We start from the raw sequence: 20,525 nt of genomic DNA, 5'->3' as shown, positions 1-20,525 counted from the left end.
GCAATCAGAAACTCTACCAGAAAATCTTTTTCTTTAGAACTAGTTTTTGCCCTCTGTTTTTGTTAGTTTTTAATGTACATAATTAAAATTAGTGTAAATATTTTTTCCTTCAGGGGCTGTGAGGCACCTGTGGCACTTAAAACTACTTTTAAGTACCCTTGTCAGTATGGGAAAGTACTCTTGTCAGTGTGGAGGTAAACTACCTTCAGCTAACAAATACAACTACATCTCCTGTGCTGGAGAGAGCAAGTATTGGGCTGTGGCATACTTAAACATTTTGGCTGGGCTTTTTTTGTGTGATAGCAACCACTGATACTGAGTAGTGGCACGTTTTTGGAAGCTCTCCCAAGTCTTGAGAGGAAAATTGCTTGAAATCACTGCAATCGTATATATGAGTACCAGTATCTATTTTTTTAGAATAAAAAGTACAGCATTTTGAAAGGTACTACACAAGGAGGTATGATTCTTCCCATCTAGGCATGCAATCTGAAGCAGCATTTCTGAGGAGATTTCATGCTAGTTCTGAAAGTTTCTAAGTTATTGTGGAGATGCAAAGTGTTTCAATGTGAATGTACACATGACCGCTTGAAGAGCAACGTTTACATGTAAGCTACATACATTGTGTGTATCCAGAAAGCATCTGCAAGTTTAATTGAGCCATCTGTCAGTCATTGGGTTTATCTTGGCTAAGGATGTGACTTGGTTTTCCAGGAGTTAAAAAGGCACTTGTGAATATTGTAGTGAATATTATAGTCTATCCATGATTCAAAATCAAAGTAACATAATTTTAATTAAAATATTTGTAACACTTATGAGCGAGATTTCCCCTTTTGGGAGAAAACTGTAACTGCAAAGAGCGTTAATTATCAAGGGAGTCTACTTTAGAGGTAAATGTGATCTTTATTTTTTGTAGGTTTCCATTTTATTATGAACTCAAAATAGCTTTTGTAGCTTGGTTGTTGTCTCCGTACACAAAGGGCTCCAGCTTGCTGTATAGGAAATTTGTACACCCAACACTGTCCTCAAAAGAGAAGGTAAGTATTTCCCCTTACTTCAGGTAATAATTCTTTAGAAGCATTATTTAGTTTAGTGACTATTACTTAGGTTATCTGTTCTCATCGCCTGATAAGGTGTGCTTTCTTGTCAGTTTTGCTCTATGATTTCATACCTATTTATTTTATTTTTATTTCACTTGCTTTACAAGCAGCTCAAAAATTGGCCTCCCCTTATTTTCAGAACACTCATATGACATAGATTGACTGAGAAAGAATACTGGCCCAAAGTCACCCAGTGAGGTTCATTTCATGGGGAATTAAACCCTCATCTTCTGGGTCAGAATAAATAATTATACACACTTCTTTAAAGCCAGCTGTTCTAGTGACGATCCCTGCTTCTTGCTAGTGTGTATGTGGGGAGCCATTCGTCTGGCTCTCAGGCAATCTTGAGTGAATGCCAAATCACTGAGGCAGTCTTCTGCTGATTGCTGCTGTCCCTCAGGGTCACACTGGAAATGTGGGAAGCAGCCATGTTTCTTAACTCACAGATATTCCCTATGTGCATATGTTGAGAGTGAGTAACAGTCTCACTTCTGTATTAAAAGGAAACATGGGTGGGTGGAGCTGGACCTTCTGCCCCTAGCCTCTCCATGTCTAATCACTATGGGCCTTTTTCTCCCAGTCCAAACGCAACTCATATATGTACCCCTTTTGAAAGAAAACAGAACAGATACATGAGTAAACAAACATAGTTACCCAATCATGTGTACTTATACTTCAGAGTCACAATGTCTGAAATGTCTGAGGACTGGGACATGAAAATACTTAGGAGGGGTTTGGAAATTAATTGCCTTTGAGACTGACAGGCTGAAGTAGAGGGAGGTGAGGTGATTTGAATTCTCATGTTAAGTATGTGCTTCTTATCTTACGTGACAGGAAATAGATGATTGCCTAGTCCAAGCAAAAGATCGAAGTTATGATGCCCTGGTACATTTTGGGAAACGGGGACTGAACGTTGCAGCAACAGCTGCCGTGATGGCAGCTTCCAAGGTAAATAAGGGGAATCATACGGGGCGGGGGGGGTACATTAACATTATGTACCATTGCCAGCTGTTTATAGCCAGAGGCAGCCATATTCAGCATATAGTATGTTTGCTGGGCTATTTCTAATTCTTTCATTTGGTATGTGTTCTCTTGAGATGACAATTGTGACAATTACATATTTTATTTCTAGTCATGAAATGGTGATCTCTAGGTACAATGAAGAACTTCCCTTCCACTGTGGCAAAGGGACTCTTACTCCTTAGATGCCAAACCTCAAGAAGCATTGTTTTTAATTAATGGGTTGTGAATGTTGTCTGCATAAGTGAAAGAAAGATGTTTTCAGATTGAACTTTCATTACAAATTTGTAATTGAAAATTCATTAATGAAAATCAACCTGATCTACTCCAGTTGGAAACATATGAACAGAATTAGTTCCAACATTCCAAAGCTGGTCTAATCTGATCTGATGTTATTTCAGTTTCATTTTCCCAAGTGATGGGAGGGGTGAGGGGCAGAGAGGGCTGAGAATTACTTGGCGGCAGATTTGTGTGATAGACATGCCATCCAACTGGAAGAAACAAAATTTTGGAACAATTTTGGAAGAAAATTTCGGAACCAAATTGACGCAATTGACATTTTTGCACTAAGTTCTCCCACTTTTCACTAATCACTGCACTGTCTCACTGGGTTGGGGAAGGCTTAAATGTTGATTTACTGCATAATTCTGAGTGGTGGTGAGTGACTCCAGTTTTCTTTATCCTGCAATTAGTACCGTTGGCTTACATGCTCTTTGATGACTCTGAAATTTGGGTTTCCATTGGGTTTCTGAAAATTGGGGTTTCCTGCTCTCTTATTTGAGTTGATTGATTGCTACTATCGTGCGTTTGAGAAAAACTGAATGGATAATAGACTGATAAAGTTTCAGTTTTGAGGTTTTCTTTCTCTTCCTGGATTCTCCCCTTCACCCATACTGCCTATTCTCATATATTAAGTGTAGCATTGCTTAATAATTTGCATTGTATACAGTTCAGGTGTTACAGTGTGCTGCTGTTTATCTCATGGTGATTCAATGGCATACATCTGTATCCATAGTATAGCATGTTCCTGTTTGATAGTGTTTTTGACACCCTCTAGTTTTGACTTTCTGGATAACAGAAAATGAAAGGAACTGGGGCAATATGGTGAAGGAGTGACTTGGAGTCTATCTACATGAGACTCTGGGGCGCGTGTCTGTCAAGTTTCAGGAGATGCAATGTTAGCTGGGAAGCATAGTTTTGAAAGACAGAGCCAGTGGAGATTGCTCCAGAGGGGCCGGATTCTCTCACAGCCCTCCACTGCCTCTGGCGTGCTGTACTGTCTCCGCTTCTGAAGCTTTTACCCTGCTGCCCTCGCTGCTTAAAACTTTGAATTAACTGAGCCTTGGGAGGGCAAAGGTTCCAGAAGGGGAGATGCCAGAGGTGGCAGAGGGCTATGAGGAAATCTGTCCCCTCCATAGTGATCTCCGCCAGCTCTGTCATTGAAAACTATGTTTCCTGGCTAAAGTTGCATCTCCCGACACATGAAGAACACGTCAAAAGTATTGTATAGAGAAACTCTTCAGTTATTGGCTGAGATGTACATAAGAGAGATGCCATCCAGCTGAAAAACCTCTCACTGCATGGGATTGTCCAGACAGCATTTTTCTATTTGTATTGTCACTTTCTGCCTGTCATTGCATAATCTCACTTTTTTCTGATTTTATATAACCACAGATCCTGGTTGCTTGTGCTATTTTGTGACTGAGTCTGAATGCATGCAAGGTAGGCAGTGGACACACTGTGTTCGTATCTGCTGTAAGACTGAGCACATGGGAGGGAATAAAGTTCTTTAGGATATAGCTGTCCCTCTCCAACAGGTGAGAAGTCAGAGCACTGCAAGGAATATGAAAAAATGTTTTGCTTGTACACACTGTTAAACAGGCAAGGTATTTGGTGGGGAAACTGAGGCAGAGACCCAGTTCCCCCTTCCCTAGTGATAGTGGTAGTGCTGTCACCCTAGCTACATGTCCTGCAAGGGATGGAGAGAAATGCATCACTTGTACTATGCTTGCAGACAGAGCTACAGAGATTTGGAAACTGAGGCAGACATTGAGATTTCTCCCCCTGCCATTGATATGTAGCCTGCTTGTCTGGAAAATAGATTTGGTGTCTTTATTTTTATTTTTTAATCTTTATTTACTAGAGGCAGAGACTAAAGGTTCCCTCCATAACAATAAACATACACCCCAAACCAGTTTCATTTTGACGTGTTATTATGCTTTGCCTGTCTGTGCCAATGTGCAGCCTATAAGTACATAAGGTATGATAGCCATTCTTCAAGGATAAGCAGAGGAGTTTATAACACAATAATAACCATTATCTGCAATTTTATGAACAAGTCACAACATCTGGGACAGAAATTCATAACTGTCAATCAGCTGCAATACTACAATGGTTATGAGCTGGTAGAGGCAAAAGCTTGAGTTTAAGAACATCTGTGAATGCATCTAAAAGTACCCATGTGCACATATATTGACATTTATTTAAACATTTATATCCCACCTCCTCTCCTTAGATTCAAGGTGGCTAACAATGCATCAACAAATTACAAGGAAGCCCATGAAGTCCTGGGGCATATGCAGTAGCCCATGTTGAAGGTGATCATTGGGGTGTACCTGGAAGTCATAAATCTGCCTCCAAATGTAGTGGATGCTTTTGGATGCAGAAGGCAAGCCAACATAGATGAACTTTTCAGTAAGGTGAAAATCCAGGTAAAGGTTTTAAGTGAAGGGAACTTTAATACCCAATGCAGTGGCAAACCAAACTTTGCGATCTGAACAATGTAAATGAGGGCAAAAAGAGGTGTGACAAGACAAGGTCCCCAGTTCTGACCCAAGTCTGCCACTGACATTTTAGAGCCCAGTTGGGGATTTCAGCTTGGATCATGTGTTTTCTCCTCTGCCCCATGCCTTTTAAAGTGCTGAAACAGCCGTGGGGTTGGGGGCAGCCATTTCAGCATTTGAAAATGTGCAGAGGAGGAGCGTAACTGGTCCAGCCTTATTGTTGCATTTTAAAATTGCCTGTTAGGCTCTAAAATGGTGGCAGCATCGTGAGGTCAGACCTGGGGACATGGTCACGTCTAGTTGTGCCCTGAGAGCAGTGGGGGTTGTGATGGACTTCTTATGGGCTACAAAGAATCGTAAGGGACGTTGCCCCTAGAAGCATTCATAGCGTTGCTACCACCGCTCACAGTTTACGAGCGTTGGTATCTGAAGAAGTGAGCTGTGGCTCACAGAAGTTCATACCCTACCACAAATTTTGTTAGTCTTATGGGTGCTACTGGGCTCTTGCTCTTTTCTACTGCTACAGACAGACGAATACAGCTACCCATCTTGATCTATTTACAAGCATGTAAACTATGCTAAGTGTGGTCTTGTCTTTCTAGCAGTTAAGAAATGACTTGAGAGTACAATGCCAGAGATCCAGTGGAAATTCACTGGTGAAAATTTTGGGGTGAAATATTTTTTTTAGAATACAATACATTTATGCAGAATACATAACTAAAATGTGCAAGATGCAGAATGGAAACATTGACATTACAAAGAATGAGCAAGTTGGGAACCAATTTGGTATGATATGGGCTTCAGCAATTATGTATCTCAGAGAATGAGAAATGTTTATTCCACTTAGAAGGTGATGACACAAAGCTGAATTTGAACGTTCTGAAAGTCGCAGACTGTCGTAACAGGTGTATTTTTTTCCACTTCATTTATACCTCTGCTTTTCTCCCCAATGGGAGCCCGAATCAGCTTACATCATTCTCCTCTCCTCCATTTTTTTCCTCACAACAAACCTTTCAAGGTAGATTAGGCTGGGAGTGTGTGACTGGCTCAAGATCAGACAGCAAACGTCCATGACGGAGCAGGGAATTGAACCTGGGTTACACAGATCCTAGTCTGTCACTCTAGCCACTATACAACACTGGCTCTCACATGATTCAGGTGATATTTTTAAAAAATCGCTGAACAGGTGAGGAAATTGGGTATGTTTGGAAGAGCAAATACAGAAATCTCAGAAGTTGATGATAGCAACATTCCTCTGCTTTCCCGGACACCAAAAGTTTGGCTTCATATGATATGAGCATAAGTTTAACTAATGAGCAAGGAATACAAACTACGGCCTGTAATATGAAGGAATGATTAATCAATGCAACTATTTCTTTTCATGTTCATTGGAAAAACAGAACTCAAAAACGTTCGCCTCACTGTGCAATGTTTTCTTTACAACAGAGCAGAATGCAAAGAAGCTGATCAAAGTTAATGGCTGCTTATGGAGTTGGAGGCTGCATATTCTGACTGAATGATGCGGATAGTTTAATGTCTAAGGGACTCTCTCTCTCTCCCTGTATGCCCCATGCACTACAGTCTTCAGCTTGCCACCTTCTGGTTGTTCCCTCATTAAAAGTGGCCTGCCTGGCAATGACAAGGGCCCATGCCTTTCGTGCGGTTGCTCCCATTTTAGGACTTGGGTACTGTGCCTTTATTAATGCAGCCTAAAATAGCATGAGGTTTTTGTTTTGAGGTTTTTGTTTTTGTTTTTTTTGCAGCTGCATCACACTGCTGACTCGTGAGTGCCATCCACCCCCATCATCTTTGTCATCTTGTATACAATTGATCTTGCATGGGTGCCTGCTTTTAACACTGATGCTGGTATGTTGGCTGGTTACTGTTAGTCCAGAACAAACATTGGAACGCTTGGTGAAACATCACTTTCAGTGTTTACGCGCTACAATGAGCAACAGACACAAAAAGCTACAGATGATGATGATAATGATTGCACTGCGCTCAGTTGCTGTGACAGAGATGTACAGAACTGCTCACATAATATATCTAATTCTGAAGCTGTGCCCCGTGTAAATGAAAAAAGAATGTAGAATGTAGGAGACACTTTTCCACAAACTAGGGGAATGCAGGAACAGTTGGCAGCTGAGCCAGGTGGATGGCTGAGAAGCAGACAGGGAAGCATCCCTTCTGCTGCTGCTGCTGAGTGAGTCACACAAATGGGAATGCAGGAGCTGCCACACACCACACACACACACACTCTGCCACCAGTGCTGCAGTTGGTGGATGGGCAGGTGAGGAAGAGGAGACGGAGCCACCACTATCTCCTGCTGCTGAGCGAACCGGGCAAACAGAGGCAGTGGTGGTGGTGGTGCAATTAGGTGGGCAAGAGAGGGGAAACAGGAGCTCTCTGTTGCTGCCACTTCCACAACAGCCACTGTTGCAACAGCAAGAGCTGTTTGAGCCAGCTGCAGGTGGGCAGGCCGATTGGCGGGGGTGGATATGGAATCCCCCCTTTCATGTCTCTTGGTCTCCTGCTTATTATAATATTTGAACTGTGTGCAGGGCAAATACTTACCAAGCAATGCAGACTGAGACAGTGCACACATTGTGGTTGAAGGCAATGTGTTTGTATTTGCAGCCCATTCGGCCTTTGTGGAAGATGCAAAGCAGAGCAACCTTCTTTTTGGAATACTTCCTAAACGCCCAGCAAGTATAAACTGATGGTACTACTCATAGTGGAGGAAACAGAGATGAAGTTGCTACTGTAGCATATATTTTGAGTCCAGTGGCACCTTAGAGACCAACAAAATTTTCAGAGTGCTGGCTTTTGAGAGTTAGAGCTCCCTTCTTCAGACGCTGTAGCATATATGTTCAGCAATTTTCAAAGCTTTGCAAAAGCCACTTGAGATAACTGAAAGTGAAGATGCTGAGGATGAGAAGGCCAGTTGGGGCAAATGTTCAGTCTTTCTCCCTTCACTGCCTCAACCTCTCCCACCGTGAAAGATGAAATTAAACAGTGAAATAGCCTGCATGCCCACAGCAACCGTCATTGCCTGGGAGAAGAGCGTGAACATAACCATTTGCCCCCACTCTCCTGACCTTAGAATTCCTGCTGTCCGTGTGTCAGGCCTTATGCCAGGACTGCCCTGGGAGGGTGAATCAGAGACCATCCCCACTGGAAACAGGATAATTATAGGCTCAGAACTGGATCTAAGCACTGACAGACAGGTTGTCATGTCAGAGCCATATTAAGACTGCTCCAGAGAGCATCACCAGAGTGCTTCAGCCCTTTTTGTGTTTCCCTCATACTTGGAAGTTGCAGCCTTTGTCTGGTATCTTGATTGTCACTTGGAAGCTTGTTGGCTTTCCTCTCATGAGATATTTTGGCCTTCCATGGGGTTGGGAGATTTTGAGAGGGAGGGGGAGAGCTGTTGTGGATAGGGTAAGATTGAGCTTGATTGCTATCTTATGGGCCACACTGCTAGTGATCATAGAGATGGAACCCACAGTGTAATTAATTGGTACATGGGATAGAGGAGATATGGTCAAAGAAAGAATGTGATTTGGTGGGAACAATTTGGGTGACATGCAAGCACTCCAATTATCTAGTTTCTGGCCTGTTCTGAGATGGGCTAACAAATAGGTTCTTTTTAACCCCTGCCCATTTTGATGCTGTTCAGTGCCATATCAGTTAGACCTTGCTTGTGAGGCAAGGGAAAGTGGAGGAACATTGACCTGGAATGTGTGAGAGACCTGACTGAACAGGACTGACGATGTAGACCTGTCTCAAATTAACCCAACCAGTTATGCCATCTTCCATCAGTTCTGAACTGGGAATGGAGGGAGTAGGTAATAGTGAACCTACAGGAATCTGTCTCATTTTGCAGATTCTCAATGCAGATGATAGTCAGTATTAATTATGTGCCTGGTGTTTCATGCCAGAGACAGATTGCATTTTTGATTCTAAGCCTGGTGTTCCAGACCTCCAGATTCTGGGGAACTGAGGTTCATAGTAATGCAGTCTTGTTGAGTCAAGCTCAGGACTTCATGGCAGCCATGTATCTGTCCCAAGTTGTGAAGGGCCTAACATAAGAAAGGTCATGCACCACATATAATCTTTGTAGTGAGGAGGAAACTGGTGATTGAGTCATAGTCTGATCATTTATCTGCTTAAGGCCTGTTTGGTCATTAACTCCCCTCCTAGAAGGACAGAGATCTTAATAGAGGCTGGTGGATCCATTTGGTTTCCAGGATGCCCAGGGGTGGTGGTGGTGGTGGTGAGTGAGAACCAAAATGGCCACTGCACTGATGTTTTGATAGAGGCCTGGAAGGCTAGGATCTCTGGGCAGAGTGGTTCCTAGGCACTCTCATTAGTTCTTGAATCAGGCTCCACTCACATGGTTCATGAAGGAGTTGTGGGATATGAAGAACATAGGAAGACATCAAGAGCAACAAAGGGTGATGATCCATACCAAATCTGACAGAGCACATTCATTTGAAGGCCTGTAAGATGGTGCTAATAGAGGTGAAGAGAGTTCACCTGCCATTGCATCATCAGAATCACATCCAGTGCAGTTATTTTGATGAATTCAAGTTATGATGCTCCTGAGAAGTTTGTCTGAAAACTGTCACAATATTGTATGTTTCTTTGCTAACATAATTTCTCACATCAGATAGAAGTTAGATGCTGCAATAGATGCCAGGAAGGTAGTTGAAGTGGCAGAGGTAGCATCTGATCAGTGTTATAAGAGATAGTTTTAAATTGGTTTCTCTGAATGATGTTGACATCATTTGCGTTGTAAAGCCAACCACCTGTGTTTGCCACCTTGCACTACCTGGCTGGTTAGGGATTGCCAGGATAAATGGCTCTTCTGTGAAATATCATAACTCTTTACTATGTGGGAGCCATTTTTCAAAGCTTCTAAACTAGGCTATAATTTATCCTTTTCTAAAAAAAGACCCCCTTTGACAAAGAGGTTGTAGCTAGCCTTTTGGGGTGAAATGAAATGATTGAGAGGGTGAAATGAAATGATTGAAAGGGTGGTGGCAGAGCAATGTCAGGGTTTTCTGCATGACTCATCTGCCCTTGACCTGTTTGAATCTGGCTTCAGGCCAATTTCTGGAATAGAGACTGCACTTACAGCTTTGGTGGATGATCTCTTATTACAGCTGGGTAAAGGCAATGCATCTCTCCTAATCCTATTTTGGCTTCTTTCAATATGCATTTATACCATGTGATTTTGTTGAGATGCTTGGAGACTAGAGTGGTATTGAAGGGTGCTGTGCTGAATTGTTCCTGTGTACCCAGACAGTGACTTGGGGTCTCTGATAACTTGGAGTCAGGGGCATGGGGCCTGTACTGTGGTGTTCAACAGGGCGTGATCCTTTCACCCATGCCTGTGAGGGCTGGTGTGGTGTAGTGGTTAGAGTGTTGGACTAGGACTAGGATGACTGGGTTCAAATCCCTCCCTCAAACCATGGAAGCCTGCCAGGTGAGTTTGAGCCTATCACAGTTTCTTAGCTTACCCTACCTTCACAAGGAGGGAGGAACAATGTGAAAAGGCTGCTTTGGTTCCTGATCAGGGAGAAAATTGAGATATAAATACGTGTTTTAAAAAATGTAGAATGGAGTTTAGAATGAAGTTTAATTTCTGTGTCCTTTGAGTGATCCATTTATTTTTTTATTTAGAGAGAGAGACAGTGTGTGTTGTCAAGCTGTAGCCAAAGAGCAACAAGCTAAGGTTGACAGACAGCAGTGATGTTGATCAGAAAGGTGGTGAATCTGGAGGGAATTATGTTTAAGGTATTTGTATAACAATTTTAACCTTTAAGGACCTATACAATTTGGAACCCCCCTAACTTGAAAGACTGTCTCTCTGCCTATGAGTCTGGCACGGACTGTGTTGCAGAAGCAGTGTACGGTAGAGCCTTTGGCAGTGTCTGCCCACACTAATCGTTTCTGATGATGATAATGAGGGGGTATGGGACAGTTTGTTGTGATGTTTGGATTTTATCACTGTATGCTTTTAAATGAAATTTTCTTTGTTGGCCTATGGAAGCTACTTTGAGCTGCTGTGCAAGATATAAATGTTCCAATGAATAAATAAATAAATAAATTATCAGATAAGAAGTTTCTGACTGCTCCCCCCAATGTCTGAAATAATTCTTTTTGGAGTTAGGACCTCTACTATACTTACAAATGGTCATTACATAGGTTTGATCTTGATTAATAATTTCTGACATAGCACATCTACTGGAAAGACATGTCCATAGAATTTAATGTAAGGTCTCTGTTTTACTGAGAAATCAGAAAACTATGGGAACAAAAGGCAAAAGAGGTAATGGATTTGTACTGCTGGAACTACTAACCATTCATTCATTCATTGTGTACCTTTCTCACTGAGACTGAAGATGTATTACACAGTGTACGTTAATAAATGACTCTACCCACCACTGAAAGCCCAACAAATGTAGCATCAGGTGCATAACTGATGGGAGGGTGTTCTACTTCTGAGACACCACAGCTGAAAAGATTGTTTCAGGCCATCATGGCCTTCAGAGAGACATTCTAGAATATCAAAGAGTTTTTGGTCCCCATCCCGGAGCAAAGAACAGCAGGCCGATCCTGCATTGGTGAAATGGGTATCTCTTTGGCAAGGTACATCTCATAAGCCACAGGTCTAATGATTGGATGTGTGGTGGCATCCATCATTATCAATCTATTCAACAACGCTTCTCATAAAAGCCATGGCTCACTAAGTATCAGAGGAAAGACCCTAAACATACTGTTGGGTGTGCGCTTTTTCTTTGTGCGTCTGGAGGATTAGGATGACCCCTTCCAAATGTTTCAAAGCATCTTCAGTCACTCCACCAAGGAAATTACTGTACGGTTCCATGACACTAGGATGAGGCAGGCCTTGACAAAAACAGGTTGGCTGGAGGACAAGGAGACCAAGGCCGATTCCAGACGGTCCTCCCCATGTCGAAACGTCGCGCGTCGTCGCACAGAAAACGCAAAATATCGCGTTTTCTCGCGCAATGTCGCGCAAAACTCGCACGAGAAAACACGATATTTCGCGTTTTCCGCCCGACGACTTCGACATGGGGAGGGCCGTCTGGAATCGGCCCAGGTGTACAGACCAAGCAAAAATACTGATTTGAACTGCAATTCAATTTAAAAACAATTCCTTAAGTAGAATCAGAGACAAATTCACTATTTGTGAATATGTTTTATTGACCAATTTGAGAAAATACTCTGTGAACATATCCATGAGTCGTTTGGGTTGATATGAACAACACATTGCAATATACATTAGACAAGTGTTTTGGACTGTGATGCACATTGTTAATCTGTTGTTTTGCAAATGCGCACCTTTGGATAACAACACTCAATTGTGTAAAAAGTAGGCGTACTACAAATGGATGACAAAATATCTTGGAAAGGTTCATCTGCACCAGTGGACTTTAATTCAGCGTCTGAAGTAGAGGTTGCTTACCAGAAAAGCTTCAGCAACTGGCCTTCAGTGTTTGTGCCTTTGACATGACTGCAGTTCAAGCACAAGAACTTCCAGGCTCTTCTGGGCTTTCCAGTGGACATTTGTAAGTCTTTTTAAAAACTTTGTCTTAATGTATAAAGAATATGGGTGCAGGTATTTCTGATTCATTTAAAAAGCCAAGCATGTTCTAGTGTTCGATGACAACATTTTAATTTAAGATACTTCCCCCCCGCCTTACCTACTGATTTCTGAAAAATCTTTCCAGAGGACATCCTGGTCTGCAATAACACCTACTGTACAACTACAATTTCTTTTTTTAAAGCACTAATTGGGAAGCATACATTTGTTACATTAATAACTGGCCATTTTTACAATGAGCTTTTTAATCCCCGGACACAGGAATTGTCACACACAGCCTTTTGATTTGGCACATCACATAAATCCTCTTTTGTATCTGTGGAATCTTTATACTTGAAATGTTTTAGAGGATACCTTTTAGCAGGGACAGTGTGGAAGCCAGATTGAGATGTTTTGATGCTCTAGGTCTGTTATGAAGTCATGCAAAATGTTGACTTTTTGGATTCACACTGTATTCTGTTGCTTTCAGGACAATGCAAACAGGAATACGAGAGGAAGATGTTCGAAGAGATGGCCACAGCAGGGTGAAGAGAGAGCCTTTTTTCATGCTCCACCCACTACAACCTGAAGTTTGGAAGCAAAACCAAAACCATCTGAAGAAGTCGTTCCTTACTCTGGAAGGGACAATGGAAACATTTCTGCAATCTTCACATAGCTTCTTGGAACAAAGTACTGAAGTCTTATTATCGGAACCTCCAGCGGCAAAGTGAAATGCTGACCCCGTCAACAAGGATATTGTGGGAAAAACAATATCCTCCACTGAACAAGCCCCCAGTATGTCTCCAATTACTCATGCAAATTTGAATTCTCCTGGAAATGTTCTCAGATTTGGACAATAATTTTGAGGGCCACATCCAGCAACACACTTCAAGTAAGCAGGGAGAGTCCCCAAAGAGACCAGTTGTGACAACCTGTGTTCCTGACATGGATGTAGAGGTTTGTATGCTATGTATGGTAGCAACAGGATGCTCAGCTACTCCCAGTACTCCCAAGCGTGTGCCCAAGATCTAGGAGAAAGGCATCTTTTGTGTGAAATTTTTTATAAAAAATTGGACCTCAATTAATATGTGGTTGTATATAATGAACACCTTCACTGGGTTCATCTTGGAAAAGAAAGTGGTTGCCCAGGAGGGCATATCTGCAGAGCATACATATTTCCATACAAAGCTCATACCCTATCACTAATTTTGTTAATCTTATAGGTGTTACTGGACTCTTGCTCTTTTCCACATTTCCAGGCTTACTGTCCATCATTCATTCTGCCCCCCCCCCCAATACTTGGCAGTCAAGACTTCCTGTCATGATATTCAGCCATCTATGACATCTGGTTCTCCCTGCGACAAAAAAACCCTTGCACCACACCCAATTCACTGTTAGGGAGAGAGTGGAACACAGGCAGGCCTGTGACCAGACAGTGAGTAAGATAATACATGGCACATTGCGTTGTTGCCTCTGTACTAACTGTACTACTGTTCAGTTTCCTATGCATGATAAAGATTTTGGATCCTAGGTGGAAAGTGCCTTCCCATTATTATTTCATAGAGACCCCCATTCCAGCCTTTGGGAGGGACATCATTGAATCTTAGTGGAAAAGGTGTACTATAAATAGCATACATTTTAAAAAATGGTGACTTAGTTGCAGGTGTTGTATACCTTCCAAGCAATATGAGGACCATTTGTCAAAACAAGGCCAGCATAATAGTGACAGGGCTATAGGTCCGTTCATCTGAGGATGGGAGCATGGTAAGGAGAATGCAACATTTACTAACTGTGCAATCCTAAGCAGTCCTACGCAGAGTTGCATCATTCTAAGCCAATGAAGCCAATGGACATAGAAAGGTGTAACTCTACTTAGGATTCCACTGTCAGTCTCAATTTGATGCTAGTAACCCCACTCGCAATAAAAATATGTTAATGATTGACTGAGTTCCTTGGAATCTGTATCTAAGATGCATTTCCACACACACTGACTAGTTTTAAATGGTGTTTTTATTGTTTCAGTAGTGGGCGTGGTTCATGTGATGCTTCTATAAGTATCATGGCTGCTAAATTTGACAGAGATAGTGCAGTACCTCAGTTCTGCAGTTCCTTATTTAAATCTGTAGATGTAATTCTGAAGAGTAAAGATCTATGTTTTGTAAAACATGTCTGCCTTGTGAAACAGTGCATAAGATCATTCTGAACTACAAAATAATCTAAGTGTTATTGCAACAAAATGTTATGCTGGTACCATAGTAAGAAATCACTTCATTGTGCCCTCTTGCTGGAGGGAACATCCATTTTGCAGGAATGTAGTGTTAGTGAACCACTTGCACGGGAATGAGGTATGATTTAATAGGAATAATGACTTACAGGCTCTTGAATGAATGAAACAGTGATATGAAAACACACAGACACAGCAGGGTGTAGCATTTACCACTCCTGGTACATGGAAGTTCAAGGAAGAAAAATAACTATTTCACCAAATACAGAGATAAATTGTTTGTGTTTGTTCTTCAAGGGGTAGGGGGAAAAACTGTTGTAAACAAGGAGCAAGATATATCTGTTCTCACATAGCTAGTTAAACTTTCAATTTTCCTCTGCAAAGTTTATGAAGAACATAAGCTACAACTGGCACCACAAATAAACTTCAACAACTTCTGGTGTTAATTTACATGGTACCACTGCTCAGTTTAGTTTTCCATCCTTTGTTCAGCCACACTGTGAACAGAAGACACATAGCAAGCATTGTCTACCAAGATCCTACAGATTGTCATGGTCAATGAATCCCCCCTTAAGTGGCTCCCTTGGGAAAACTCTGGCAGGTATGGCTGTCTTGTATATTCCAGCTGTAGTTAAGAGCATCCCAGGTAGAAGGTACTATACAATATGGGATTATCTGTCTCCCCCTGCCCTGCTCTTTTGGAGAGCAACCAGAAAGACAAAGGGCTAGAGTGGCCAGTAAACCCAGAGGGATGCATAAAAAGAGCTGCCTACAGATCTTTAGGTTGTAAGAACAAGTGTGGTTAGAGGTTTCATGTCAGAAGAACAGAGGCTGCACCAGTGAAGGCATACTCAGAGAATAAAGAGGGGGTGCCAAGGTAGAAACTGATGAAAAATTAATCTATTGTAAGGAATTCTGAAATTCTTTTTTTACTTTTTGGGAATACTAAGCATGCTAATCTACACTGGAAGACACTGCACATTTTTAAATCTTTACGTTGGAATTTGCTGTATGTATTTCCATCTGCCCTTTTTTGAGACACGTAACATTTTACTTCTTGACCATATGGGAAAAGCTCAAGTTTTAGGCGTCTCTTCTGTTAAAAGAAATTGCAGAGGAGTATCTGTATGCTGTTTACTTGAATACAAGCAAAGAAGAGAATGGTGCCATCTTAGATGTAAAGCATCAGCATTTTATTGGTGAGGTATACCTGAAAGTATTGAACATTTTAGATCTGCAAGTTATGAATTTACAAAATTATGAGCATTTATCTACTTCTGAATATATATCTATTTTTGCATTGAGGACAGTTTATTCCCTTACCCTTTGAAAGTTATGAATTGTTGGAGTTTGATTGAACCCAAGATTCTAGTAGGTTACCTGATTATGCTCCTGGCGTGGTATTTTTGATATCTAAGTGGTGATAAATTTTGGCTCAGGATAAGGAAATGAAAGAAATATGCCAAAATTTTGGATTGGAGAGACTAGCAGTTTATTTTTGACCTTCACTTGAAGACACTGAACACTGACTTATTTTGCTGTTACAGACACAGAAATTGTCGGTTACTAAGTGTAATCCTAAACAGAGTTACTCCAAGCTAAGTAGTATTCTGAATTCTGAATTATATTGCGATATTCTGAATTATATTGCTGTGGATTTAGAACTACAAGAATGGAATTGGGTGTGTAAGAGAAGCTTTAAATATCAGATAATGAGGCTTTGGTGGGGAGTACAACGGGGGCTAGGCATTGCCCTCATGCCTCAGTCGGACCAGAATAAAACATGGCCAGGCTGGAAGGGTGTGTGATTGCCACCGGCTCAGGAGGAACCATCCCTTGCACCAGCTGAACCTGGGAGGGAGAGGGTGGCTGAAGGAAGCACAGGGTGGATGACCTCCATGTTCCCAGCACTGGCTAGCAAAAGTATACCCAAGCTAGTTCTGAAGCTTCCCTTCTGAGAACTTCCTGCACTGGTAGGACTCCTGTGTAGCTTGAACAGGCACCCCGATTTCCCTTCAGGGTTTCAGGAAAAACTTCTGGGCCAAAGGGATCTGTCCAGAGCCTGTGGTTCCTATACAAGAAAAGAATGTGTAATTAAACAAGAGGTTGTGATGATTCTTGGAGAAAAGCCCCCAAGGGAGAGAGAGAGGATATCAGGGCCCAGGGTTTCCCATTGTCTGAGGCTCTTCTCCCACTGCTGCCTAAGGAATGGCTTACAAAAGGATTTACATTAATGATTAATATGTTATTGGAAATAATACTTATAAAGTTAAGGGTTCTGATAATAGAATTCAAATTATTTCAGATTAAAATGGAGGAGAGGAGAATTTGGTAAGCCTCTTTGGGTCCCATTGGGAAGAAAGGTGGGCTATAACTTAAGTAAATAAATAAATATGCCTTTGTGAATTTCCAGATTAATCCTATTGATAAAGAAAACTGAAGCTTTTTCCTGGGTATTTTTTCTGAAAAACACAAATCTGGGAAAAATTGAAGCATGTGCAATACTGATTTACCTCTCAAACCTCAGCTGATTTCCTGTTACTGGCACTCCCCAGTGGACACCATGTGACTCCTGGGTAAGTCTGGGGGTGGCTCTGGCAGTCTTATCCCCCATGCTATTCAATTTCTATATAAAGCCCATAAGTCAAATCATTAGTAGTTTTAGAGCTGGCTGTTATCAGTATGCTGATGATACTCAGTTCTATATATCCTTATCTAAATGTCTTGCGGATGTGGTAGTGATCTTGAGCCACTGCCAACTGCTGTGGTTAAATGGCCGAAAGCGAACGAACTGAAACGGAACTCAGGCAAGATGCAGGTAATGCAGGCTAGGACACTTGAAGTCTTAAGGACATTGTGCTTCTTGTTTTTGATGGGGTTTAGCTGACTCTTTTTGACTTGGCCAAGAGCCAAGCCTAGGGGTTATACTGGATCCAGCATTGCTGCTGGAGAAGCAAATCAGTGCAGCTGCAACAACTGCTTCCAACTTGCCTGAAGGATGGTCCTGTACCTAGGTTTGGATGATCTGGACACCTGAATCCACACCACAGAAACATCGAGACTAGACTACTGCAATGCCCTCTGTATAGGAATCCCCTTGAAGTCAACTCGGCCAGCAAGGAGGGAGTGCGGCAGCCAAAAGGAGCTGAGCATACTATGCTCCAGCCCTCAGTCCTAGGGAAGTGGCAGAGCATGTGTGGTATTTGCTGTGTCCCCAAGCAGGAGCTGGTGGCTGGGCCTGCTGCGAGCACTCCTGGCTGGGGCGAGAGGAGGGCACGCTGGGCACTACTACTGCATGGCGAGGCGGGCATGCGAGGGGCTGGCTGCTGGCTTCTAGGCTGCCCTCCTCAATATGGTCCTCAGCTTCAATGGCACCACCAGAGCAGTGGAAGGGATTCTCTTCTTCTTCGCCCTGGTGGAGAATCGCATCAAGCAGCCATTCTTTTTGACTACACTTTCCATTTAAACTTGAGGGAAACCGACATGTGAAGAACATGTGTCTGGTGTCTCATGTAGTTTCCCTTTCAGTTATTATTTGGACTAGGCAAAGCATGAATATGACACCCATTGTGCTGTCACTGCATTGGTTGCCTATTACTTACTGGGTTCAATTCAAGCTACTGGCCATCCTATACAAAGCCCTTCATAGCCATATTCCATCACATCTGCATACCTGCCTTTCCTCCTATGCTGTGCCATGACAACTTTGTCACCTAATCAGGGCCTTCTGCAAATGGGCAAGACTAACAACTGCCCATATATGCGCTTTCTCTGTAGGGGACCCGATCCTACGGAATGGTCTGCCTGAGCAGGTCAGGAAGGCTCCCACACTTTTGGCTTTCCTCATACTGGTTCCTTATAGATTTGTTTTGAGAAACACTGCATATTGTTTATTGTCTCAACTTGTTCAGTTATCTTTCTGCAAACTGCCAAACACCGCTGTTCAGAAAGGCATGTTTATAAAGAAAATAGAACCATGATTCAGGAAGATGCTTCAATAGAGGGAATGGGAATGTGGCCTACAGATATGTATTATCTGTTGCTGTATGTTTTTATCTTGCTATCACTGCGTTATATTTCTACATATAATATAATTACTTGAAATGTTTAATGGAATATTTATTGCTTTTTATGCCTTCTTTCAGATTTCTGCCGTCCTAATTCAATTATATTGTTTATTAGACATCTCCTCATTTTATTGATAGCACTGATTTATAAAGTCTAATCAAGCCTGGAGTCCAAGAAAGAAAGACAGACTTTAAATTTAATAAGTAAATAGACAAATCTTCCAATGAGCTCTTTAACACAACTAGCACACCAGTGGCACTGCTAATCAGCTTGCTAAAGGATTTCAGCAGACACCAGGAGGTAGCCAAAAGACCCAGACGTGGGGGTTGTACAGGTTGCAGCTGTACTAATGTCCTTTGAAATTATGCCATCAGGCCCCAACATCACAGGGACATGACTGCAAGTCTATAATGGACAGAGTGCAAAGAACCAATCATCAGGTGGCAGCAATGGGTACCTGTTCCCAGGGGCAGGGAAGGGTTGTGGCTGCGCTCCATGGGCTCAGCCCCCCCCCCCACACCTTAAAGGAACAGGCCACTGTCAAACAGCAGTGGGATGCCTTCAAGCAGCCCATCCGTGCTGTCAAGGGTGACCCAGCGGCACACCTTGGGCCACTCCTGCCAGCAACAGAGCAGGAGGGGGGGCTACTGGCAATAGGCCCCTGAGCAGCAACTTGTTGTATGCACACCCATCCCTAAGTGTCCCTGGCAAGAGCCACCAGATCCTCCAGCTGCCCAAAAGCTGTTGCCCTGCCATGCACCATTGACCCCCTGGACACTGCATCCCTCCACTTGTGACATGTCTCCAGCCAGTACTGTTCAATTGCTGCCCGCATAGGAGAGTGGGTAGCAGGATGTGTTGTGCCAGCTACAGTGCCCATGCCCAGGGCCCTGACAAGAAATCTGAGCCCCCCACATCCCCCTGACTGAGGCAGCCACAGCACCCGGGACCTGCTCCAGCTGCCCCACCACCCTGCTGCCTCCTCCCCATCACCTGCAGACCCCTCCTCCTCCAAAGACATTGAGTCTCCCACTACATTGGCTTTGCACATCCATCCTCTGGCTCTGGAGACTCTGAGATACCTAGCATCCAGAAGATGTCCATCCCAGCTGCTATGGCCTGTCTCGAAGGGGTCAGGGTACAAAGATGCTCCACAATACCAGCAGAGAACATCAGGGCAAAGGACCCTGAGGGAGGAAACAGAGCAGAGGCTGAGCTGTTGGACCTTGGAACTGCCATGCAAACCCACATCTGTGCCCGATGCCCACAGCCATTTCACCTCCATCTGCAGACAAGGCTCGGGGGGCCACCACTCCATTGCTAACCTCCATCTCTTCAGGATGGAGGGGGAGTTGGATGCTACAGGCTCAATGGCATGCCCCGCCATGGAAAAAAATAAGCCAGCAAAAGCATCATCATCTTAGTCCCTTGGCCCCATGCCTGGTCCCATGCTCCTTGGGGCACCGGCCATTTCAGCTACCTCCCTGGCCAGCAATGGCATCACCACTAAGTCTCCTGCTTGGGAGATATGTGGGTGAGAATGAATGCCATGGGGAGAATGGCAAGGGGTGAGACTGCTCACCCCCATCCCGTGGATATGCCATGGGCATGAAGCCACACAACCACTAGACAAGATCTTGATGCTGCATCCATCTGCCACAACAGGTGGTATCACTGTGCACCTGATGCCCTCCCCACTGGGCAGACCCTCCTCCACTCC

General features: G+C 43.0%; 1 protein-coding gene across 2 annotated transcripts in view; it reads left to right on the top strand.

Moving 5' to 3' along the window:
• Positions 1 to 20,525, top strand: part of REEP1 (receptor accessory protein 1) — an 88,204-nt gene that overhangs the window by 25,836 nt on the left and 41,843 nt on the right. For both annotated transcript variants that reach the window (XM_054993134.1, XM_054993133.1), the window contains exons 4-5: positions 914 to 1,034; positions 1,932 to 2,045. In XM_054993134.1, coding sequence (XP_054849109.1) covers positions 914 to 1,034; positions 1,932 to 2,045 — 235 coding nt within the window. The remainder of the gene's footprint in view (positions 1 to 913; positions 1,035 to 1,931; positions 2,046 to 20,525) is intronic.

Source organism: Eublepharis macularius, chromosome 12, assembly GCF_028583425.1.
Source record: "Eublepharis macularius isolate TG4126 chromosome 12, MPM_Emac_v1.0, whole genome shotgun sequence".
Classification (NCBI taxonomy): domain Eukaryota; kingdom Metazoa; phylum Chordata; class Lepidosauria; order Squamata; family Eublepharidae; genus Eublepharis; species Eublepharis macularius.
This window is presented reverse-complemented; position numbering and strand designations above follow the sequence as displayed.